This window comes from Coregonus clupeaformis, chromosome 36 (assembly GCF_020615455.1).
Source record: "Coregonus clupeaformis isolate EN_2021a chromosome 36, ASM2061545v1, whole genome shotgun sequence".
NCBI lineage: Eukaryota > Metazoa > Chordata > Actinopteri > Salmoniformes > Salmonidae > Coregonus > Coregonus clupeaformis.
In genome coordinates this window covers 12,778,419-12,805,241 of record NC_059227.1, presented here as the reverse complement: position 1 = coordinate 12,805,241, position 26,823 = coordinate 12,778,419, and the positions used below count along the sequence as shown (strand labels likewise).

General features: G+C 42.6%; 1 protein-coding gene across 1 annotated transcript in view; it reads right to left on the bottom strand.

Moving 5' to 3' along the window:
- nudt14 (nudix (nucleoside diphosphate linked moiety X)-type motif 14) overlaps nucleotides 1-7,894 on the bottom strand; it is a 76,407-nt gene extending 68,513 nt beyond the window's left edge. The window contains exon 1 of the mRNA XM_041865422.2: nucleotides 7,740-7,894. Within this exon, the coding sequence (XP_041721356.1) occupies nucleotides 7,740-7,820 (81 nt within the window). The 5' untranslated portion in view covers nucleotides 7,821-7,894. The remainder of the gene's footprint in view (nucleotides 1-7,739) is intronic.
- Between the last annotated feature and the right edge of the window lie 18,929 nt (nucleotides 7,895-26,823).

The following is a 26,823-nucleotide window of genomic DNA, read 5'->3' as shown; positions in this document are numbered from 1 at the left end:
GGAAATTACAAATTGTTTGCATAATCAACTTACACACAGCACCAGACATGACACCAGGGATCTTTTCACAGTCCCTAGGTCCAGAACAAATTCAAGGAAACGTACAGTATTATACAGAGCCATGAGTGCATGGAACTCCCTTCCATCTCATGTAGAGCAAGTGAACAGCAAACCTGGTTTCAGAAAACAAATAAAGCAACATCACAGCACAACGCCTCTCCCTACTGTGACCTACTTGTTGTGTGTATGTACTGACATGTTTAACTGATAGACGCACACTACACGTAATGTTTTTAAATGCATGTAAATTGTAAAGTATTTTGTCTAATGTATTTTTCATTATGAGTCGGACCCCAGTAAGACTAGCTGTCGCCATTAGCATCGGCTAATGGGAATACTAATAAATACAATAAAAATGTATCTATCACCGTCTGGTATGGGTCTGCCCGCTGCAAGGGCAAACTGCAGAGCATCCTCCGGTCTGCGGAGGTCACCGGCTGTCACCTACCCTCCATCAGCACGTCTCCAGGACAAGGAAGTGTGCGGGTAAGATCATCGATGACCCTGCCCACCCCGGACACCACATATTTCAAAGACCCCGCTCTGGCAGACAGTTTAGGTCAATATGACCAAAACCGCCCACCACCTGAACAGTTTCTTCCCCCATGCTGTGGCCCTCATCAACCGGCCATCGGGCTCATAGGGATTGAAGGAGAATTCCGCCACTTTATAACCAGTTATTATGCTGTTAGTATACACTCACCGGCCAGTTTATTAGGTAGACCACTCCGTTCACGAAAATGGATCACATTGCCGTGGCTTGTTATATGAAGCAGGTAGACAGGCATTCAGTTACTGTTCGATTGAACGTTAGAATGGGCAAAACAAGTGACCTAGGCGCGCTGGATCCAGTATCTCAGAAACGGACGCCCTCCTGGGCTTTTCATGCATGACAGTGTCTAGGGTTTAGAGAGAACGATGCGACAAACAAAAAACATCCAGCCAGCGACAGTCCTGTGGGCAAAAACACCTTGTTGATGAGAGGTTGTGGAATTTCTTTCCTTCTTAATGCGTTTGAGCCAATCAGTTGTGTTGTGACATGGTAGAGGTGGTATACAGAAGATAGCCCTAATTGGTAAAAGACTAAGTCCATATAATGGCAAGAACAGCTCAAATAAGCAAAGAGAAATGACAGGCTATCATTACTTTAAGACATGAAGGTCAGTCAATATGGAACATTTCAAGAACTTTGAAAGTTTCTTCAAGTGCAGTCTTAAAAACCATCAAGCACTATGATGAAACTGGCTCTCATGAGGACCACCACAGCAATGGAAGACCCAGAGTTACCTCTGCTGCAGAGGATAAGTTAATTAGCGTTAACTGCACCTCAGATTGCAGCCCAAAATAAATGCACAGAGTTCAAGTAACAGACATCTTAACATCAACTGTTCAGAGGAGACTGCGTGAATCAGGCCTTCATGGTCGAATTGCTGCAAAGAAACGACTACTAAAGGACACCAATGATAAGAAGAGACTTGCTTGAGCCAAGAAACACAAGCAATGGACATTAGACCGGTGGAAATCTGTCGTTTGGTCTGAGGAGTCCAAATTTAAGATTTTTTGGTTCCAACCGCCGTGTCTTTGTGAGACGGAGAGTAGGTGAACGGATGATCTCTGCATGTGTGGTTCCCACTGTGAAGCATGGAGGAGGAGGTGTGATGGTGCTTTGCTGGTGACACTGTCAGTGATTTATTTAGAATTCAAGGCACACTTAGCCAGTATGGCTACCACAGCATTCTGCAGCAATACTCCATCCCATCTGGATTGCGCTTAGTGGGACTATCATTTGTTTTTCAACAGGACAATGACACAACACACCTCCAGGCCGTGTAAGGGCTATTTGACCAAGAAGGAGAGTGATGGAGTGCTGCATCAGATGACCTGGCCTCCACAATCCCACGACCTCAAACAAATTGAGATGGCCTGTGATGAGTCGGACCGCAGAGTGAAGGAAAAGCAGCCAACAAGTGCTCAGAATGTGGGAACTCCTTCAAGACTGTTGGAAAAGCATTCCAGGTGAAGCTGGTTGAGAGAATGCCAAGAGTGTGCAAAGCTGTCAAAGCAAAAGGTGGCTACTTTGAAGAATCTCAAATATAAAATATATTTTGATTTTTTTAACACTTGTTTGGTTACAACATGATTCATATGTGTCATTTCATAGTTTTGATGTCTTCACTATTATTCTACAACATAGAAAATAGTAAAAATAAAGAAAAACCCTTGAATGAGTAGGTATGTCCAAACTTTTGACTGGTACTGTAGTTGTGGAAACTAATGGAGAACAAGAAAAAAGATGGTATAGGAGCAAGCGTTGCGTGAGTATTGTGTGTGCCAAACAGTTACTGTTATTTCACAATATTTTTTTTGACCATTGGAACAGTGTAAACAACACTAAATAAATAAGTGTACCAGAGAGTATCTTCTAACAAAGATTTGTTTAAATATACAGTTGAAGTCGGAAGTTTACATACACCTTAGCCAAATACATTTAAACTCAGTTTTTCACAATTCCTGACAGGGAATAGCTCAGTTGGTAGAGCATGGCATTTGCAACGCCATGGTTGTGGGTTCAATTCCCACGGGGGGCCAGTATGAAAAATGTATGCACTCTAACTGTAAGTCGCTCTGGATAAGAGCGTCTGCTAAATGACTAAAATGAAAATTTAATCCTAGTAAAAATTCCCTGTCTTAGGTCAGTTAGGATCACCACTTTATTTTAAGAATGTGAAATGTCCGAATAATAGTAGAGAGAATGATTTATTTCAGCTTTTATTTCTTTCATCACATTCCCAGTGGGTCAGAAGTTTACATACACTCAATTAGTATTTGGTAACATGCCTTTCAATTGTTTAACTTGGGTCAAACGTTTCGGGGAGCCTTCCACAAGCTTGCGAAAGTATTCACCCACCTTGGCATTTTTCCTATTTTGTTGTCTTACAACCTGGAATTAAAATTGATTTTTTGGGGGTTTGTATCATTTGATTTACACAACATGTCTACCACTTTGAAGATGAAAAATATTATTTAAGTCATACCACAGATTCTCAAATTGGATTGAGGTCTGGGCTTTGACTAGGCCATTCAAATGTTTCCCCTTAAACCACTTGAGTGTTGCTTTAGCAGTATGCTTAGGGTCATTGTCCTGCTGGAAGGTGAACCTCCATCCCAGTCTCAAATCTCTGGAAGTGGCGTCTCCTGAGTGGCGCAGTGGTCTAAGGCACTGCATCGCAGTGCTAGCTGTGCCACTAGAGATCCTGGTTCGAATCCAGGCTCTGTCGCAGCCGGCCGCGACCGGGAGACTCATGGGCGGCGCACAATTGGCCTAGCGTTGTCCAGGGTAGGGGAGGGAATGGCCGGCAGGGATGTACCTCAGTTGATAGAGCATGGCGTTTGCAACGCCAGGGTTGTGGGTTCGATTCCCACGGGGGACCAGTATGATTTTTTTTTTTATACAAAAAATATATATGTATTCACTAACTGTAAGTCGCTCTGGATAAGAGCGTCTGCTAAATGACTAAAATGTAAAATGGAAGACAAACACGTTTCCCTCAAGGATTTCCCTGTATTTAGCGCCATCCATCATTCCTTCAATTCTGACCAGTTTCCCAGTCCCTGCCGATGAAAAACATCCCCAGAGCATGATGATGCCACCACCATGCTTCACTGTGGGAATGGTGTTCTCAGGGTGATGAGTTGTAGTGGGTTTGCGCCAGACATAGCGTTTTCCTTGATGGCCAAAAGGCTCAATTTTAGTCTCATCTGACCAGTGTACCTTCTTCCATATGTTTGGGGAGTCTCCCACATGACTTTTGGCGAACACCAAACGTGTTTGCTTATTTTTTTCTTTAAGCAATGGCTTTTTCTGGCCACTCTTACATAAAGCCCAACTCTGTGGAGTGTACGGCTTAAAGTGGTCCTATGGACAGATACTCCAATCTTCGCTGTGGAGCTTTGCAGCTCCTTCAGGGTTATCTTTGGTCTCTTTGTTGCCTCTCTGATTAATGCCCTCCTTGCCTGGTCCGTGAGTTTTGGTGGGCGGCCCTCTCTTTGCAGGTTTGTTTTGGTGCCATATTCTTTCCATTTTATTATAATGGATTTAATGGGGCTCCGTGGGATGTTCAAAGTTTCTGATATTTTTTTATAACCCAACCCTGATCTGTACTTCTCCACAACTTTGTCCCTGACATGTTTGGACATCTCCTTGGTCTTCATGGTGCTGCAGACTCTGGGGCCTTTCAGAACAGGTGTATATATACACTGAGATCATGTGACATTTAGATTGCACACAAGTGGACTTTATTTAACTAATTATGTGACTTCTGGAGGTAATTGGTTGCACCAGATCTTATTTAGGGGCTTCATAGCAAAGGGGGTGAATGCATATGCACGCACCACTTTTCCGTTATTTATTTTTTAAACAAGTTTTTTTTCTTCATTTCACTTCACCAATTTGGACTATTTTGTGTATGTTCATTACATGAAATCCAAATAAAAATCCATTAAAATGACAGGTTGTAATGCAACAAAATAGGAAAAACGGCATGGGGGATGAATACTTTTGCAAGGCACTGTAGCCTCGTTATCGTATTGTGTTACTTTTTATTTTAAGGTTGTTCACCTGTTGTACTCGGCGCATGTGACAAATACAATTTGATTTGATTTGGAAAGGGCACAAAGGCTGGTGGGAGTGGTTTTGCCAAATAGAATCATGGGAGTTTGAACATTGAACAACAGAAAAATATTGTAGTAAGCTGACTATAAATATCGTTCTATAGCAGTGGTCACCAACCGGTCGATCGCGATAGAAGTGAAGTGTTCCCATTTTGAACCATTTCATGTGTCTGAAGGTACAAACTCTGCCTTCCTGGCGGGCCCAGAGAGCAAACCAAGTGCACTATAGGCCTACTGCTGGGCAATCGGATGGCTCAGATTACCATGTCTGCAGTAACGTAGCAGGCATAAAAGAAAGCTACAGCAAAGTTGATACTGCGAGATTTCAAAACCATCACTAGAGAGAGATTGTCAACAAACACAGCAAAGAGCTGCTGTTTTTAGGAGTGAGTTCATGTTTAAGTTCTTACTCAATGTCAACACTTTATTCAACACTTTTATATGCAATTAAAATGCGTGTTCTTCCTACTTCCACTCGCGCTACAACCAACACAGCTGTAATGAATGAGTAGGCTTGCGCAATTATTAGCGGCTTGGATCTTTTTGAATATCGAGAAATATTTAACTTTCTCTGTTCATATGAGTAACAACATGAATTTGTGCATGAGGCAAGAATAATGCAATGCGACTCGAGTTTTAACATCAGCTGGAAGACTGTTTCACTTTTTGGTCAGAGTCAGCAGAGGAAAGGGAGAGCGGAAGGATGTTGAGGCGGACCCCAGTCTCCTCCTGCTCTCTCCCTTCGCTGAGACTGACCATCAGATGTAGGCACCATCAGCCTAGTAATATATTTAAATGTATGCTCACTCAGCTGTGCCTCACAAGTAAAACAACTGATCTATTACCGGTGTGATCATATAGCCTACCTCAAATGTTGAAATATAATTGTAAAAAATAGTCCGAAGCAAGCAAAGTCAATATGCAGTGATAATGTATTGGGCCTATAGCCTACTGCACAAACCTCATTGATACAGTGCTGTTTTTAAAAGGTTAATGTTGCATATAGGCATACGTTTTTTAAGTAATGTAAAAAAAAAATCTGAGCGATAGATCTCGGCTTGCATTTTGACTCAGAAAGTGATCTCGACTCAAGAAAGGTTGGTGACCACTGTTCTATAGGTTTTTTAGCGTCTATTTAAAATATTAACAGTTGTTATTATAAATGGAGAACCTGATCAAAATATAGCAGGGAGTTCCAATATGATCAGAAAACTACAGATGGGTTATATAGATTGCTGAAAATGATCATCCATAATTTATTGTATTAGTCATTTACATTATTTAGCAGACGCTGTTATCCACAGCGACTTACAGTAGTGAATGCATACATTTTCGTACTGGTCCCCCTTGAGAATCGAACCCACAACCCTGGTGTAACAAGCGCCATGCTCTACCAACTGAGCCACACGGGATCATCTCAGGGACCTACTTGAAATATCACAGAGAAGGAATTTACGGTTTTGCTCATCACTAAACAGTCAATAGGAATTAAATAATACAATTACACAAACTGTGTAGGACATCACTAAATATTTCATAATATCAACCAAAATGTTAAAGGTGTGCGGAATTGTCCTTTAAGTGACACTGCATTGGGCCAATTACTGCACCATCAATTACCTCAAATACAAAATCTGCACTATACTGTATTCAGTGTTTCCCCTATATTCAGCATATACTGTTCTGATATTGTAATTCAGTATGATGTCTATATTTTGTTTGTATATTGTCTATTGCATGCTGGCAGCACCTACTCACTAAGGCAAATTCTGGGTATGTGTAAATGTACTTGGCAAATAAAGGCGATTCTGATCCCAGGAAAGGTTGAGTGAATGTGATGAAATCTTGCTCACCCCAAAGGGAATCACTGCCAAAGAAATCACAGCAGAAAAATGTAGCATTCCTAGAAAGAAGGTCAAAGTAGAGGCTATAGGCCAGACTCTGTAAGCCTACATGTCATTGACCTGAGTTTAGCTTTCAATTCAGAGTGGAAACTGCCTAGTCCAAGAATGGCAACCATTGCTAAATCTGGTTCCAATAGTGTTATTATAAGTAACTAAATATGCATAATTGCCTGTGACCAAAACTATAGCCTAATCAATGAACATAGTCAACCACAAAGATAGTCATCTTGAACATCACATGGTCATTAGTTTAAGTGTAGCCAATCCATCTTCCAAACAGAGGTAGCTAGCTACCCAAATAGAGCACAATTACTAGTGGAATCAATATACCCTAACATGCATTTTAATACCTGAGGGAATTTAGCTAACTACAGTAGCTACATAGGTAGCTGCTCTTTAGATTACATATTTAGGGAGATGAACATTTGAACATGATTTGTGTGCCATAAAATACTGGTGGGTTCCATTCATAAAAGTGGACTTGTGGGTTTCCTGGTTATATCCAAGTCAAATAGGTTTGCACGCTCAACATAGCACCCAAATTCTGCAACAACATCCGACCTCAGTCCCACAACAAACTAGCTAGTTGACTAGCCAGGCTAGCAATCTCTCCTTTTGACACATCTCAAGGTCTGACACCGCATGACTTGGCTAACTAGCACGAGAGCTACTGTACCACTCAACGTACAACAACCAACACTACCACCACCACCGGTGAAATGTAGATATTGTTGGGGTCAGGTTGTCAATTTCCAGCAAGCTAGTCAGCTAGCTAGTTAGCTAGCTAGCCTAATGTAAAGCATGTGCTCGACATGAGACAGTAACTGATATGTTAGCTAGCTACTTGCTTGAATATTTACATTTTATACAATTGATAACAGTAAATATTTGGTGGCAGTGGTGATGCACAGTTAATAAAGACGTTAAGTCGATAAGTACGGTCATTGAAATATGGTGTACCGTCTTTTTATGAAGGTTACGCCGTTGATGCTGCACAATAAGGCAATGGTTAAATGAATGGGGGTTGGGCTACTAGCAATAAAAATACATGGAGTCCGCAATTCAAGCTGGATGATATAACGCGAGTGTGCTATTTGGACTCACCTGGCTATAGTGCACCCTGAATGGTTTTAGATAATTGGAGCTGGTGCACGGAACGACCTGGATATCATTTATCTGCTCCATAGTTCAGACTGCTAGCTGCCCACCGGTGTTTCTCACCACAACAGATAGCACAAACCGCAGGTCGTAGTGGAGAATGAGACAAATGTCTACGGATGCCTAGTAAGGTCACAACACACTTTTCTTATTTTATAAAAAATAATAATCTAAAGTCGCATGACAGGTTAATGAATACTCATTGGATGATGATTGATGAATATTGCATAAACCAAAGTAATCAAAAAAAAATATATATATATAATAATTTTCATGACAAATGAAGGACAAGCGAGTGGGATTAAAACTATATGCAGTGCTTCATAGAGTAAAATAGAAATTAAACTCATTAGCACAGCTGTGCCTCTGCCTATTGTCGGCTGGTGTCCCTTTCCCGCCGATAGAAGTTGTTCGCGCACTTTGCATGCAGAATGTTTGCGGCGCGAGACTGGCAGGTGCAAGTGTCCTCAACGCGTGCAGCTATGCCGCACCTTTCCCGCCGTGACCGAAGGATTATAGATTAATTTCACCTGACTCACCTCCACCTCGGCTTAATGTCTGAAATCATCTCATAGGAATGTATAGAGAACTTCGAAAGCTGTTCAATTTAAGTCACGGGCAGCACACCTGGCTGCCACTGCTTGATTGCACAGCGTGTAACCTCTTGGCTGAGGCAGCTAACAATGGTCTTTGGCATGGTCTAAAGTGCAGGAGGCTTTGTTTCACCATAGAGACATGTTGCCCAGGGGAATTTTTATTCAATTGCTAAAGTAGCCTAACAAGTAATAGCAAACAAATCAGACTGATGCACAAATCTGTCCCATCCAAGCAGAATTAAAGATAGTCGGCTTAATGGAGGGGCTTACTGGGCCCAGGCCAGTGGGGGGCCCAAGAGGCAGTAAAGAAAGTATATGGTTAAGGAAATATATAATGTATATATTATATATGTAGTATATATTGTATATTTTTTCACAGCAACCACCAACCACAGGAACAGTGTAGACAGCCTTCTGCTGACGCTCTGCTAATGGTCAGATGGGGGGAGGAGAGGAGGTAGGGGGCTCATGTGGGTAACTTTGGGCCCTGCCTTGATTGGGTAACTGATTAATACAACATAAAATAAAAACTGCATAATAAATACATGTGACTGGTCAATTGTGTGAGTCAGGGGCTGGGCCCAAGCCCTTAGGGGGCCCAATAGGTATTTTATTTATTTATTATTATTAATAAAAAATGTTTTATCTAACCACAGGAGTCTGCTCTCAATGTTCAAAATAAACCAGAGAGCATAATTTAGCCACAGAGGATCAACAGTTTATAAAAAGGACTGTGGATTAAGTTTTATCACAAGCACATACCGTTATCTGCCAAAACATAAAGTGTCTTAAAGGGTGTTTCGCCACCATGAGCTGCCAGAACAGCTTCAATGCACTTTGGAATAGATTCAACAAGTGGACCTAAACCATGCCAGGAAAATGCACCCCATACCATAATACATACTTTGTAACCCTTGTGTTCTCAAGTGTTTCCTTTATTTTGGCAGTTACGGGTACGACTACAGTCGGGAAGGCCTCAGTTTTGGTAGAATGTGCACCAAATATAGGCTACAGCTTGTTGCGTTGTGGCCATAGGCATATAATCCATAGAAGGGTTTTGTAACCTCTTACCCTGGCAATTTGACTGAAAAACAAATTGGTACACTAGCAATGGATGCCAGTCCTGACTTGAATGGGAACTGCCATCTATGGATTATATTTCTATGGTTGGTTGCTGCTGTCGGTTTGCCTTTTGCAGATTTCAAAATATAATTGTGGGAAAAACGCACAGTTTGGAAAGCAAATGCCTAATGCTGAAAATAGAAGATGAATCTGTCTGTAGAAACATCTCCCTATTTGTGGCTAAATGCAGCACTGTTTTTCAAAGTAGCTGATCTTGAGATAGGCTATTTCCATAACGAGCAAATCGGCCATCTCCGTGAGTAGCCTATGGCTTCATCTTCATCCTTAGGTGAGTCAATGTGCCACTGGACATTTTATTTAGTAGTCTACTGTAGCCTGAAGCATTGAAGTTCCCCAAGAACACAGTGGCCTCCATCATTCTTAAATGGAAGAAGTTTGGAACCACCAAGACGCTTCCTAGAGCTGGCCGCCTGGCCAAACTGAGCAATCGGGGGAGAAGGGTCTTGGTCAGGGAGGTTACCAAGAACCCTATGGTCACTCTGACAGACCTCCAGAGTTCCTCTGTGGAGATGGGAGAACCTTTCAGAAGGACAACCATCTCTGCAGCACTCCACCAATAAGGTCTTTGTGGTAGAGCGGCCAGACGGAAGCCACTCCTCAGTAAAAGGCATATGAAAGCCCGCTTGGAGTTTGCCAAAAGGCACCTAAAGACTCTCAGACAATGAGAAACAAGATTCTCTGGTCTGATGAAACCAAGATTGAACTCTTTGGCCTGAATGCCAAGCATCACGTCTGGAGGAAACCTGGCACGATCCCTACGGTGAAGCATGGTGGTGGCTGCATCATGCTGTGGGGATGTTTTCATCGGCAGGGACTGGGAGACTAGGCAGGATCGAGGGAAAGATGAACGGAGCAAAGTACAGAGAGATCCTTGATGAAAACCTGCTCCAGAGTGCTCAGGACCTCAGACTGGGGCAAAGGTTCACCTTGCAACAGGACAATGACCCTAAGCACACAGCCAAGACAACGCAGGAGTGGCTTCGGGACAAGTCTCTGAATGTCCTTGAGTGGACCAGCCAGAGCACGGACTTGAACTCGATCGAACATCTCTGGAGAGACTTGAAAATAGCTGTGCTGCGACGCTCCCCATCCAACCTGGCAGAGCTTGAGAGGATCTGCAGAGAAGAATGGTCAAAACTCCTCAAATACAAGTGTGCCAAGCTTGTAGCATCATACCCAAGAAGACTCTAGGCTGTAATCGCTGCCAAAGGTGCTTCAACAAAGTACTGAGTAAAGTGTATGAATACTTATGTAAATGTGATATTTCAGTTGTCATTTTTTAAATAAACTTGCTTGTTTCTAAAAAAAACTGTTTTTGCTTTGTCATTATAGGGTATTGTGTGTAGATTGTTGAGGGGGGAAAAAACAATTGAATCCATTTTAGAATAAGTCTGTAATGTAACAAAAAGTCAAGGGGTCTGAATACTTTCCGAATGCACTTTTCGAATTGCCTCCTAATATTGTAAAATCTGTGTGTCGCTTCATTGGGCTATTGTTTTAATTCAAGACCAGATTGATCTCAGTTTGTCAGTGTCAGAGTAGCCACTAATTTCGGTAATTTGTGTGATATTAAAAAAGATTCAGCTAATGTCTTCTGTCATGTAAATGAAGTAGATTAGCATGAAATGCGTTTTTAAAAGGCTCGGGGCTCCTATAAAAAAAAAACAAAGGTGCACGGATGTGTTTCCAGTAAATCATGGTGTGCCGGGAAGTGGGAGGGGGGCTATAAAAAAAAAAACACCCCGGGACCTATGAATTCTTAATCTGGCCCTGGGGTAGCCTAGCGGTTAAGAGCATTGGGCCAGTAATTGAAAGGTCACTGGGTTGAATCCCAGAGCCGATTAGATGAAAAATCTGTAGATGTGCCCTTGAACAAGGCACTTAACTTTAGTTGCTCTGGATAAGTGCATCTACTAAATGACTAAAATGTACAATTGTGTAGCCTATATAAACCCTGGATTGCTGATGCTATGTATTGGCTATTGAGAAGCTTTGAAGCCACCGGTCGGCCGTATTGGCACTCCCCAGTAGGAATGGAATTTTACAGTATTTCAGTTAAATGTTTCAAGGACAAAATCACATGTATTTAAGTAATTTTTTGTTGTAGTGGGGGCAGTAACATTAGTAATCTAAAAAAAAGATACTTGAAGAAAATGTTTGAATATACAGTAGGCTATCTTTTACGTTTTATTTTTGTGTTTAGCCCATATAATATAATTTAAAAGTATGCATTAAGGTGGCTGTAATAAAATAAATGTGGCAAAAACTAATGTAGACATTAATAAATGCATTTCTATAGCTTCCAAAATATATATTTTTTACACTGGTAAGGGAGTGCCAAGATGGAGGCACAGTGGCTTCAACACAGCGCCCCCTAATAGTCATCTAGTGTATAGACAAATCATTGGCAGGGTATAGGCCCTTACTTACTACCATAGACTGTATAGCCTACAACCAGTCTACTGTTTTATTTTGTGGTTGTCTACTGAGTAGGCCTACTGTAGTTTCAATACTGTTTGTCATTACTTTAGCCTATTGATCATATGGATCCGTCAGTGAAAATCCAAATTTTAAAAGTTCCAACACAGAAAAACTGCTTTTTAACATACTTAATTGCCATTTTTGGAAGGAAAACTATTTCACTCATATTGTAATTAATTATAGGTCATATTCATAGAAATCTGTAAACACTGGACAGTTACTTTAATAGTAATACACAATGGTTGCATTTGTGTGATTGTTATTTTGGTGCTGGCCATAATGAGCTTATATGACTAAACTGTAGTTAATTAGGCCTATTATCATTATGCCAATGCAGCCAATAGTCTATAATGCAGACACAAAAAATTATAAATCCTATAGTATACCTTATTGTAAAGTGTAGGCTAGATCAGAATGTGCCTAATGCCTCTGCCTGACTAAAAAACACAATTCCGATATTAGCGACATTTACAGCACCACACAGGCACACTGGTAGGCCAATCCTACATGAGTCACACTATCCTGCAGCACTTTTGAATCACGCAGCCAAAATAAAGTCTCTCCATTTCCAGCTGATCTGAGCAAGGGATTTGCAGCCGGGCAGTCTGAGACATCTCTGACTTCAAAAAGACAGAAAGAAAATAACTATACTGTCTGAGGCCACTAAAGAGATTTTTTCTGCGTGAAACCGTCCATGCGATAGATGAAGATGTTATCCCAAATGCTGTTAATTAAAATGGGGGAATATGTCCACATTTGTCGCCACACTTGTTCTCTCCACTTCAAGGCCCAATAGCATCAACTGTGCTCTCTTGTGCCGTCTCTCTCTCTCTCTCTCTCTCTCTCTCTCTCTCTCTCTCTCTCTCTCTCTCTCTCTCTCTCTCTCTCTCTCTCTCTCTCTCTCTCAAAATAAAATAAAATAACAGAATATAGTTATCTGATGCTTGTGTTACCGTTCAAATAACATATTTCTGTGATGTTCATGTCAAAGCCAAATGGGTCTGAGAGGAAGGAAGCCATTAAGTTGTGTGTTTTATCTGACTTTAGGGGTAAGCTGGGGTGTTTAATGGTGACCTCCAGCTTCTTATCTGGCCATGCGCCTCAGCTTATAATATATTCAAACCAGCTGAAGAAGCTTACTGACTTTCCCTGTCTTTCTATTACTCTTACTCTGTCTCTCTCTCTCTCTCTCTCTGTCTCTCTCTCCCTCTGTCTCTCTGTTGGTCTTTTTCTTCTTAAGTATGTCCTTCGATCTACACAAAGGTCAAAGGTGAAAAACATCTCTCATTGTTAAACTACATTTTTTTGTGTGTTCAGTCTCGGCATTTGAAACTTTGCAGTATTACGATGCACTCTAATAGGTGCCTAAATTAATTTGACTGTCGCTGCGTGCTTAGGTACTCTGTGGACCACCTCTCAGAGGGAGAGACAGAAATAGGCGGTAAATGGCCCAGTTTATCTTTGGGAAAATTAAAGCTAAAAATGCCTGGTATGCTGAAGGGCACTTAGTTTGTCTGTTCTCCTTTTGTACTTATCCAACCTAAAATATTTTAGAAATACCACCTGGAAAAGTTAATTTTTTTGGAAATCCCTACAGTGGGAAGTCAAACATTGTAAGTTATACCGTGATGTAAACGATCACTGTTATTAACATCATCTGAATCAATGGTCTAAATCTCCCTGGTGTTTGATTGAGATGTACATATTTTCCGATTTAAGATTCAGAAGTAGAGCAACAAGCTAAATTGCTCTGTGAGGATGCTGCTGTTAAGGGACTGTTTGACTCCCAGGTCAAGGTCACACACAGAGAGCATGTAATTGCCCCCTGATCCCTACAGCATTGTGAGAAACCGGATATCCCCTCCTCTCCTGAAGCAGGTGTAGGGCAGACTCCGGCCTTTTCTCATTTGGGGAAAAGTCTGTCCTCCACCCTCTCTCCACCGTCCTCTCTCCTCCATGTCCCGGAAACTGATAAGTGGCCGAGGAGATTTCAATTCGTTAGTAAGCAAACGGAACAGTGTCCTCCCCTCCTTGATAGCCACCTTTCATCGAGGCTAGTAATGTGTACCCTACCTGAGTCCTTTGGGGAAGAGTTTTGAAATCTGCCACACTCCCTTTGAATCAGCTTATGTTTTGTCAGAGGAGAAAAGCATGCACACATTTAAAAACAATATGCTAATGATCGTTTTATCTATAAAATGTTGTGCACAACTAACTTAATTGTTTTTTTTATCAGTTTACACATTTATTTTGGGTACCACCGCTGTAAATGTAATTTGCCTGATGACGCTCGAGTGGAGAAGGAGAGCCTCATTTCATACAAGCACATTTCTGTCCACGTTAATATGATTGAAATGCTATATGCCAATCCCTCAGCTATCATTACAACAGGCAATATCTGCTCTCCTCCATTCAGAATCATTAGAAGCAGCAGACAAAGCGATCCAATTTCTCCTTTGCTATTTTTATTATCCATGGAACCCTTGGCCCAGGCAATTTGTCAATCGAACGAAATAACACCAATTTCCCTCAAATCTACTGACCACTTAATCTCATTATACTCAGACAGTATTTGACTAAATCTAGACAATGTATCTTAATCGCTCCCAAATGCATTGAAGATCATAGATAAATTCAGCTCCATTTCAAGTTATAAAATTAATCTTAACAAATCAGCCCTACTGCCTCTCAAGACCCCGATGGAGGACTCCATCTCTACTTATGGAATCCCAGTTGTTTCACATTTTAAATATTTGGGAGTAGGGTTAGGGGTGGAGGCCCCCATAATACAAAGTAATGCCCACTTGTTCATTTTTCATAACATGCTAAATTGCTTACACTCTGTAACATGAGCATTACTTTGTATTATGCATTTATTTCTGAGTGGCAGCCCAAAGGTACAACAGAAAAAGATATATGGAAAATAATAAATAAAAATGTGATATGAATTGAATATATGAATTTTAAGATAGTACCTGTAACAACACCATGCCGAGAGAAAACAGTGATGTTTCGAAAACACTTCTACTGGCTAGGTTTGAATATGGCATGAGATCTATCTTTATGGACTAACTCAGTGTTCCCCAACTGGCGGCCCGCGGGCTGAATTTAGCCCACGGGTGGTTTTTATTTTCCCCCAAAAGTTTTCGGACCAAAGAAAACCCCAGGAAATCAGCTCCAAGTGATTTAGATTTTGGTAATCTGTTCCCAAGTATTCACAGGCGTAATAGAGAGACACGTGATCGTATACAAGTGTAAGCAAGGTTTGAAATGATTTTGTCTTAGTCAAATATTATGTATGTTTGGGCTTCTTGCGGTCAATTTGCAGTCTACAAATGATTTGTAATTATGTTCTGGCCTTCCGACATCTGCGCAACAAAAAATTGGCCGAGGCTGAATCTAGTTGATGATTCCTGGACTAACTGATCTATTTTACTGTAGTAAGATGCAGTGTTGGTTCACTCAGAGATGGCAAGGTTGTAGTATTGTGCAGTGGTGTAAAGTACTTAAGTAAAATTACTTTAAAGTACTACTTTAGTCGTTTGTTGGGGTATCTGTACTGTACTATTTATATTTTTGAGATCTTTTACTTTTTACTTCACTACTTTTCTATTAAGGTATCTTTACTTTTACTCAAGAATGACAATTGGGTACTTTTTCCACCACTGATATTGCGTAGTAAACGGGCGGTATTAATGATAATGTCTTCCACAATGAATGACATACGCAAAAGTTGCGTGCCCTTAGCTCAACTCTGACTCGAGCCACAAATGTTCTGGTAATACAGTTTTAATGAAAATGACATGGTGTAAATTTGAACAATTACAAACTATTCTAAAAACTCTCTATCATACGTGATCTTAATTTAGCCTTAATTTCCAGGGCTGACACCATATAGCGTGGCCAGCTCGGTGTTCACGCTAACAATAATACCAATCAGCGCAATCACAACAGTGTTAAGAGGGCCCGTCCCGAACGTGTTGAGTAACGAGGCAGGAGAGGTGGCCAGCCCAACCTTGGGACGCGGATGGATGATGTCACCTGTCCGAACCAGGGGCGCTCCCTCCCTCTCAAACATTCCGTTCAGCCCCAATCTCGGCTAGGCCGGTTTCCTCTCCTCTAGTGGAGCCTGGGACTCCCACCCTCCATACGGGGACAGGATGTAACACTTTTGCTGGCTGATTTACATCTAAATAAACACAGGCAGACCAAACAATGTGCAGACTGAAAGGGAACGCACGCCTTTCTCCTCTGCCTGGGCCATTTGATATTGGCATATCGGGCCCAGCTGGGAAGGCTGATAAGCGGAGTGGGAGGGGAATCGCTGGCCCAAAAGGACAGCATTGTCCTGGAGCCATGCTGGGACAAAGTAGTGTGCCACAAGGAGGAGGTCCCCACAAGAAAGGAGGTCCCTTCAAGTTCAAGGAGCATTCGCATAAGGATGGAGGGTAGAAGTGGCAAGCGGGCCAGCAATCTGAGATGTTTTCCAGTTTGAGTCACAGGTCCGGCGGGAAGAATCTGGTGGATATCGTAGATGCCGTCTCCTGCCGTTGTGACCTTGAGCAAAACTGCTCCAGGGGTGCGGCAACGTGGCACTTCTCTGAAAAGGAATATGGGGCAATGCAAATAGTCCGGGTAGCCATGATTAGCTGTTCAGGAGTCTTATGGCTTGGGGGTAGAAGCTGTTAAGAAACCTTTTGGAAAAGAAAAGGAGAGCCGCACACTCTAGGAGCTCAGATGGAATAATTTAATAACCTAATAACCAACGTTTCGACAGACAAGCTGTCTTCATCAGGGTATAATGACAAACACTGCGGGTCACTAGTTTATATAGTGTCAAAGGACACACACAAGTGTCTGTAATCATGGCCAGGTGTGGCCTGATAGCATTAGTTAATTCACAGATAAACAGAACATACAAAAAACATGAATAGATAGCATACGATCATAGATACAACTTGGCTACATAGGCCCACAAACATTTACAATGAATAGCAAAATCACAAGAATCACAAGAATGGCTTCAAATCAAAGTCTACGTTGAGACCGAAGGGAGCAAGGGTCTTTAAATTAAAGATCCAGGCAGCCTCTCGTTTTAACAATAAGTTGTTGAGGTCACCCCCTCTCCTAGGGAGAGTGACATGTTCAATGCCGATATAACGTAGGGACGAAATTGAGTGGTTCACTTCCAAAAAGTGGGCAGTGACTGGGTATGTCGAGTTTTTGCACCTAATGGTGCTACGATGCTCCGAGATTCGTACTTTTAAATCGTGCTTTGTTTTACCCACATAATTTTTACCACAAGAACAAGTTATAAGATAAATAACTTCCTTAGTGGAGCATGTAATAAAACATTGATTGGGATCTGTTTCCCTGTTTGGGACACCTATCAGGCCACACCTGGCCATGATTACAGACACCTGTGTGTGTCCTTTGACACTATATAAACTAGTGACCCGCAGTGTTTGTCATTATACCCTGATGAAGACAGCTTGTCTGTCGAAATGTTGGTTATTAGGTTATTAAATTATTGCATCTGAGCTCCTAGAGTGTGCGGCTCTCCTTTTCTTTTTCAAGTGTTCTACTCCGTTAGCCAGCACCTCGCCTAAATAGGTGTGCGTTTCTTTCGCCTCTATATTAAGAAGCCTTTTGGACCAAGACTTGGTGCTCCGGTATCGCTTGCCGTACGGTAGCAGAGAGAACAGTCTATGACTAGGGTGGCTGGAGTCTTTGACAATTTTTAGGGCCTTCCTCTGACACCGCCTTGTATAGAGGTCCTGGATGGCAGGAAGCTTGGCATCAGTGATGTACTGGGCCGTACGCACTACCCTCTGTAGTGCCTTGCGGTCGGAGGCCGAGCAGTTGCCATACCAGGCGGTGATGCAACCAGTCAGGATGCTTTCTATGGTGCAGCTGTATAACTTTTTGAGGATCTGAGGACCCATGCCAAATCTTTTCAGTCTCCTGAGGGGGAATAGGCTTTGTCGTGCCCTCTTTACGACTGTCTTGGTGTGTTTGGACCAGATCTTCAGACGAGGGCAGGAGGAGAGAATTATTCACTGCCTGACGCAGTCCCCTGAGCTGGCCTTTGAATATGCCTTGCACAATAGTTTTGAGGATGTTGCATAGTTTCGCAATCGAAACACATAAAAATATATGCATTGACTAGGGAATATGCCTGTCTTACGCTAGCATTTTTCTGTTATAAAGAATGTGCTTAATGTTTGTGTACATTTATTTACAAAACCAAATGCAATTATTTCTTTACATGTACAATTTAATAATTTTTGACAATACATTTCTCCAGAGTGACAGTCAGTGCAGTATAGCCTTTATTAAGAGGGCTGAATGAGCAAAGAGCATAGAGAGAAGCAGTCTACTTCATGTGTAGTGTAAATGCGTGTGAGAGAGGGTGTGTGTTCTATGTTATAGTCATATGGTATGTGTTTCCGTGTGTTGAGATATTTGCTATTTCAGGGTAGCAGTTGATTGACGCACGCAGACATACTCATGATACCTGGAGTGACCCTGAGCTTGGCATTCATTGGTGGGTGTGAGTGATTGAGATTTATAAACTGGGTGGTTCGAGCCCTGAATGCTGATTGGCTTAAAGCCGTGGTATATCAGACCGTATACCACGGGTATGACAAAACATACATTTGTACTGCTCTAATTACATTAATAACCAGTTTATAACAGCAGTAAGGCACCCCGGGTGTTTGTGGTATATGGCCAATACACCACGGCTAAGCGCTGTATCCAGGCACTCTGCGTTGCGTCACGCATAAGAACAGACCTTAGCCGTGGTATATTGGCCATATATCACACCCCCTCGTGCCTTAATGCTTAAGTATAGCGCTGGAGCTGAGCAAAGTGAATAACTCCTGAAAGTAACAGGGTGGTAACCTTGCTTTCACCTATCCAATTACTTACTTACAGTGCTTACTTCTATGCGGAGCATACTTTGCAGAGCCATACTCTTTACTGCTCCTGGAAGGCATATTTAGTAGTAGTAACTAGTGGTTCTACAACATTTCATTACATGGTTAGAGTGGACTCATTTACCATGCAATGCACTCATCTTTAAAGGGCCCCGTTTGGACAGTCCCCACAGGGGCCCAGCGCCTTATCTTCTCGCTGGTTCGACCCTGGGACACCCCTCAATGTGCTAATCCAGTCCCCCCAGCGAGCATCCTGGTTTGAAACCCTTTTCAGGGCCCTTTCCGTCACCCCAAATTAGGGCCTGCGGCCACCAGACGCAAGCCAGGTCCCGACAGGCTTAGACAGCATGCCAGACATGGAGCCAGCCCACGTCCCATAGACTCACACCCTATTCCTTTCTCTTCTATCCTGTTTTTCTCCCTTTGTTCTTTCTCTCGTTATAAATCGCCAAGCGTAGTTGGTAGCGTAGTTTATCAGTAAGAGGTCAACAGGGGGATTTGAGCTGGACCCTGGATGAGAGAGCCAGGGCCCCTGGGAATGCACTCAGCGGAGGTGCCTGCTGCGCCTCTTGTTAAGAGGCCCGGGGTGTGGGGCTGGACAGTCCGAATCGCTTCAACATGCAGTCTGGACGCTCAGTCGCCACTCGCCGCCGCAGGCACAGGAGATGCTCCCAAATCCCAAATCCACTACCGGTCAAAAGTTTTAGAATACCTACTCATTCAAGGGTTTTTCTTTATTTGTACTATTTTCTACATTGTAGAATAATAGTGAAGACATCAAAACTATGAAATAACACATATGGAATCATGTAATAACCAAAAAAGTGTTAAACATATTTTATATTTGAGATTCTTCAAATAGCCACCCTTTGCCTTGATGACAGCTTTGCACACTCTTGGCAATCTATTTTGATTTGTTTAACACTTTTTTGGTTACTACATGAAACCCTTGAATGAGTAGGTGTTCTAAAACTTTTGACCGATAGTCATCAGTTGCGATAACACATAATCGAAACCCCATGTTCACCTTCTGTGGTGTGTGGTGTGTAGGGTATTTGAAGAAAGACTGGACTGAAATCATATCTGACTATTTTTGTGTGTGCATTATAGCCATGTAAATGGAATTTCCAAACTGTTTAAAAGTAATGCAACTGTGATCATGTAAAAGCAATGAATGTTTGAAGGCAGTTGTACCATCGTCCAAATCCCAAATTGACACCTGACTAGATGCTTCTATGTGATATAGGATATAAAAAATGATGTAATATATTGTACGTTTGATGGCACTCTAGAGCAGCCATGTTCATTTTGAGTGGAAGTGGTCAGTGGCAGAATAGATTGTGTGGTTATACCAAGCAGGCTGCCGCCACCTCTCACTTCAAACATGCCTTTCCCTCCCTCTTCTTGTCCATTTCCAGGTATGGCCAAAATAAAGGGAACCCGATCCGTGTGTGTAACTCGTGTTTCGTGAATAGAGGCCCCCAAAGAGCCAGCCCCCATCCCCACTCCCCTACTTTCCACTAGAGGCCTTTGTAATGGAAAACCTCCACTGTTATTTCGACCCTCATATTTTTAGGCAAGGCTATTATTGTTCTCCCTATAGCCTACGCCAGGATGTGTTAGTTGGAATTCTTGTTTTGTCGTCTTTATTATGCTGGAGAATGGCCGCCCCACCCACAACCCTTTTGGCCCCCCTGGGTTCTGGGGGGGGGGGAGAGGAGCAAAGACCCTACGAAGGCAGATGGAGGGCTGGTTTGTGGGGATTACTGGGCCCTAAGGCTGACGGGACCAATGAACCTTGATCTCTCTATCAATTTACTGGGGGACAGCTGCCCACATCCAGTCCCCCCTGCGGAGAGAGAGGGGCTATTTGAACTGCCCCCACCCCCCTAACCCACCCCAGTCCTATTGTCTTTACCCTGAGCTGGTTAAGGAATGTTAGGTAGTACCACACATATTCCACCTCTCTAGGGTTGGAGGTCTTCATTTGTGTGTGTGTGTGTGTGTGTGTGTGTATGAGTGTGCACGCGTGACTATGTATCTCTATGTACCTGTGTGTGAGTGCGTATGCGTGACTGTGTGTGTGTGTGTGTGTGTGTGTACATACGTGTCTGTTCATCGTAATGGGAATCCATGTCGCCCCTCATCGTTATGGGAACGCATGCCTGCTTGAAAAGTCAAATTGAGAACTCTCTCTGTAACGTCACGTAACTCAATCCCTGGACTGGGCGCACAGTGGGGGCGTGGATTGTGGGTGTGGGGGGGGTTGTGGAAAAAGTGACGGATGGGAAAGTGAAGTGTGACACGCGTAACCAACTGAGCAAATGAGATGGCTCCATGGATGAATGTCCCCTACAACTCCAATTCAAGAGGCCACACAGCCACACGCACGAACGCATGCACGCACACACACACACACACACACACACCACCCAAACCCCAGACCCTAGTGCATCTCTGAGATCCACTGGGTGAATGGGCACTTGGAGCTCCTAAAGTTCTTTGTGTTGGAACTGCAAGCTGATTTGGCAAGTGATGGGACTGAGGAAGTGTGTGTGTGTGTGTGTGTGTGTGTGTGTGTGTGTGTGTGTGTGTGTGTGTGTGTGTGTGTGTGTGTGTGTGCATGTGTGGTGGGTGGGGGTTGAGGTGTAATGACATAGGGGCCTAGCTGCAGCTGGAGTCTTTAACCCTAGCTGTAGAATAATAATTAGCGCTTTTGTCTTGTCACCACAGCAGTATGTTAATAACACACCCGGCTACGGTTGCCTGATCAGCGTGTGTGTGTGTGTGTGTGTGCATGTGTGTGTGTGGGCGTGTGTGTGTGTGTGTGTGTGTGCATGCAGGCGCGTGTGAGAGATAGGGAGAACGAGAGTTCATGCTTATTACATTGGGGATTGGGTGGAAGTCAATGTATTGCCCCATCTACAGTATATTATAAACTGGGTGGTTCGAGCCCTGAATGTTGATTGGCTGATAGCCGTGGTATATCAGACCGTATACCATGGGTATGACAAAACATTTATTTTTACTGCTCTAATTACGTTGATAACCAGTTTATAATAGCAGTAAGGCACCTTGGGGGTTTGTGGTATATGGTCAATATACCACGGCTCCGCGTTGCGTCGTGCCTAAGAACAGCCCTTAGCCGTGTATAATTGGATAAGAGCGTCTGCTAAATGACTTAAATGTAAATGTATATTGGCCATATACCACACCACCTCGTGCCTTATTCCTTAAGTATATAATCTATGGCACACACACACACACACACACACACACACACACACACACACACACACACACACACACACACACACACACACACACACACACACACACACAGCCTCCTCTTTTTTGTCTACCCTCTCAACAGTATATGAGATGACACTAAAAATATGAAAAGAAAATGGGACCATGAGCAGCTGGTGGGCCTTCGCACTGACTCTGTGTCGCAGGAGACAAGAGTTTGATTGTACTGAGACACTTCTTCAGTAAGAGGGAGAGAGGAGGAGAGAAAGAGAAGAAGAGGATGGATCATTTCTCTAAAGTTCATGAACAGTCAAAATCATGATTGGACGATATTTGGACCATATTTGAAATTTGACGATATTTGAAGGAAACCAGATCAAATTTTGGAAGATTACCCGTAGCTGTTCTGATGAGACATCCATACATCCATAAGCCAATTACAGTGTTTCAAAAATATTGTGGGCTATTATATCCCTGTTTTGTGGTTGGTTGCTCATTTTGGGTGTGTAGACTAAAATGCTAGATTTTTGTATTCATATTATACAGTACTTATTGTGTGTTAGACTACTTAGACTACTCCCGTATGCGAACGCTTTATTAGCGTTTTCGTCATCGAGAAAAAACAGCAACCACCTTCTCAATTATTTTATTGCCCTGTGAAATTATACAAGTAAACAATTATGTATGCAATTATATATTTTTTCATGTCTGAAGCAGATGCGTCTTGCCTATGGGACGCACCTTTCGTTGGGAACAAATCAAACATTACAGCTCAATCCCCTTGAGTAATTGCAGTCCTCATCACTCATCACACACACCGACACACACACACACACACACACACACACACACACACACACACACACAATACGAGGACTGCAGACCGCAGGCGCAATTAAATCCTTTTGCTGCTAAAGTGGAGAGGCTATGAATGCCATTCAAGTGTGATTATCTCTAATGGGAACCCAATTCAAAAACATACTATTTCCTACCAAAACAGAGTCCCCCTGCCTCCACATTGTGCTACCAACTCCACCTCTTCTCAAATCAAATCAAATCAAATCAAATTTGATTGGCCACATGCGCCGAATACAACAGGTGTAGACATTGCAGTGAAATGCTTACTTACAGCCCTTAACCAACAATGCATTTATTTTTTAATAAAAAAGTAAAATAAAACAACAACAAAAAAGTGTTGAGAAAAAAAGAGCAGAAGTAAAATAAAATAACAGTAGGGAGGCTATATATACAGGGGGGTACCGGTGCAGAGTCAATGTGCGGGGGCACCAGCTAGTTGAGGTAGTTGAGGTAATATGTACATGTGGTAGAGTTAAAGTGACTATGCATAAATAATTAACAGAGTAGCAGCAGCGTAAAAGGATGGGGTGGGGGTGGGGGTGGGGGTGGGAGGGCAGTGCAAATAGTCCGGGTAGCCATGATTAGCTGTTCAGGAGTCTTATGGCTTGGGGGTAGAAGCTGTTGAGAAGTCTTTTGGACCTAGACTTGGCACTCCGGTACCGCTTGCCGTGCGGTAGCATAGAGAACAGTCTATGACTAGGGTGGCTGGAGTCTTTGACAATTTTGAGGGCCTTCCTCTGACACCGCCTGGTATAGAGGTCCTGGATGGCAGGAAGCTTGGCCCCAGTGATGTACTGGGCCGTACGCACTACCCTCTGTAGTGCCTTGCGGTCGGAGGCTGAGCAGTTGCCATACCAGGCGGTGATGCAACCAGTCAGGATGCTCTCGATGGTGCAGCTGTATAATTTTCTGAGGATCTGAGAACCCATGCCAAATCTTTTCAGTCTCCTGAGGGGGAATAGGCTTTGTCGTGCCCTCTTCACGACTGTCTTGGTGGGTTTGGACCATGATGTGGACACCAAGGAACTTGAAGCTCTCAACCTGTTCCACTACAGCCCCGTCGATGAGAATGGGGGCGTGCTCAGTCCTCTTTTTTTCCCTGTAGTCCACAATCCTCACCTTTGTCTTGGTCACGTTGAGGGAGAGGTTGTTATCCTGGCACCACACAGCCAGGTCTCTGACCTCCTCCCTATAGGCTGTCTCATCGTTGTCGGTGATCAGGCCTACCACTGTTGTGTCGTCGGCAAACGTAATGATGGTGTTGGAGTCGTGCCTGGCCATGCAGTCATGGGTGAACAGGGAGTACAGGAGGGGACTGAGCACGCACCCCTGAGGGGCCCCCGTGTTGAGGATCAGTGTGGCAGATGTGTTGTTACCTACCCTTACCACCTGGGGGCAGCCCGTCAGGAAGTCCAGGATCCAGTTGCAGAGGGAGGTGTTTAGTCCCAGGATCCTTAGCTTAGTGATGAGCTTTGAGGGCACTATGGTGTTGAATGCTGAGCTGTAGTCAATGAATAGCATTCTCACGTAGGTGTTCCTCTTGTCCAGGTGGGAAAGGGCAGTGTGGAGTGCAATAGAGATTGCATCATCTGTGGATCTGTTGGGGCGGTATGCAAATTAAAGTGGGTCTAGGGTTTCTGGGATAATGGTGTTGATGTGAGCCATGACCAGCCTTTCAAAGCACTTCATGGCTACATACGTCAGTGCTACGGGTCGGTAGTCATTTAGGCAGGTTATCTTAGTGTCCTTGGGCACGGGGACTATCGTGGTCTGCTTGAAACATGTTGGTATTATAGACTCAGTCAGGGACATGTTGAAAATGTCAGTGAAGACACTTGCCAGTTGGTCAGCACTCCCTCTTATTCCAGGCTGGCTTGGTGTCACTACAACGCAAGTTCTAGGCCTGTGTGTTTCCACAGAACTGTGTGAGACTCTGTAATCCCAGTGACATCACTTCCATGTTCCCAAAACATAGGGTGAGAGTGATTTCATGTCGTGGTGGGGACTAACATCTATGTTACAGTTTTTTTTCAATCGCTTTTGTGCTATCTTCACAAGTATGTGGTGAATTTTCAAAACTCTTTGTACAAAACTACAAACTGGTAACACTTGTAACGCAGCAAGTCTTATATTCAAAACACTTAACTGTGCCTTAAATTTGTTTGGAGAAATCTTTCTCCACACAACCATTGATCCAAAATATACATTTACTGTGAAATACCATGAGAATAATGATTTAAACACTAATACACAACATAATCATACACCATTTATTTATTTTAGAATCTAGACTAATCCAATAGCAAATAAATGCAAGATAAATGTTTCAAAATTGCCCTTTTAATGTAATATGCTAAAGTACTGTAAATTACAGTACATTGCACTGTTTTTTACATTAGGTAATACACTTTCTACCTGTATTGTAAACATGTATTGTATTTTACAGTATTGTATTGTAGTGGTCCTGTGTGGCTCAGTTAGTAAGAGCATGGCACTAGAAATACCAGAGTTGTGGGTTCTATTCCCACTGGGTTCACATACGAAAATGTGTGGACTCATTATTGTAACTTAATAATAATAATGTAACACATGTGGCTTATGGTATTGCAGCACTGCATTGGCCCATCAAAAAGACCCCAGCAACTTCATTTTGGATGCATGTTTACTGTATAGGGGATGCATTTGTTACAGTACATCTTGTCAATATCAGTTTTTTTTTACTTACTGTGGAGTAAAATCATAATAGTACATTACAGTATGTATCATACTTCATATGTTTATACTTTACAAACATACATTGTCATGTAGTTTTCAAAATCTGTAGGAGACGAACCAATTCAAAATCCATAGGTTTACCAAACGTTTAAGTGATTATCAATTATGAGCAGTCGGATTAAGTCATAGTAAAATGTATTTTAACAAATGAAAAGACAATCATATCAAAAGTAATGTGAGCATTGCATTGTGAAAAGCAATTACTTTATATGAACATGTATTGCAATGTGTGTCTAGATGAAACACTGATTATGTTTGGTGAAAAAAGTGACTGTATGATTTTGTGTGTTGTACTTAGTCAATTGAAAATGTGCTTAGAGTGCCTTCTTGATGATCTGTTCTGAGTTTTGTACTAAGCGTTGTGAAAATGTACCACCTACTTGTGAAAATTGCTCCAAGGCTATAAAAAAAAACTGTAATCTCTCTCTCCCTCTCCCTCTCCCTCTCGCTCTCGCTTGCTAACTCTCTCTCTCTCTCTCTCTCTCTCTCTCTCTCTCTCTCTCTCTCTCTCTCTCTCTCTCTCTATCGCTCTCTCTCTCTCTCTCGCGCTCTCTCTCTCTCTCTCTCTCTCTCTCTCTCACACACACACACACATGCACACGCATGCACACACACACACAAATACACACGCGCATACATTCATACTGACACATCAAGCTACTGCACACATACACACGTAGGCCCATTGTTTTCTCTCACGCCATCGGCCATTAGTAACAGTCTACAGAGTTGAAACCCAGGCTTTAGCTAATAAAATAATACCACACTATGAAACAAAGCTTTAGAAAGCATTTCTCTTTGACTAAGCCGAAGAAGAGAGAGCTAAATTGATGCATTGTACTTAACAGTAATGCTTGGTTGTGAGGCAATTGTTTCTTTGATATTCTTGAGCTGGCCATTTTACATGTTTTTGTTAGTACTGCTTAGTTTTACATGTTTTCAAGGCAGATATTGGCCTCCATTTTGACAAAGTAATTCAAACTTATT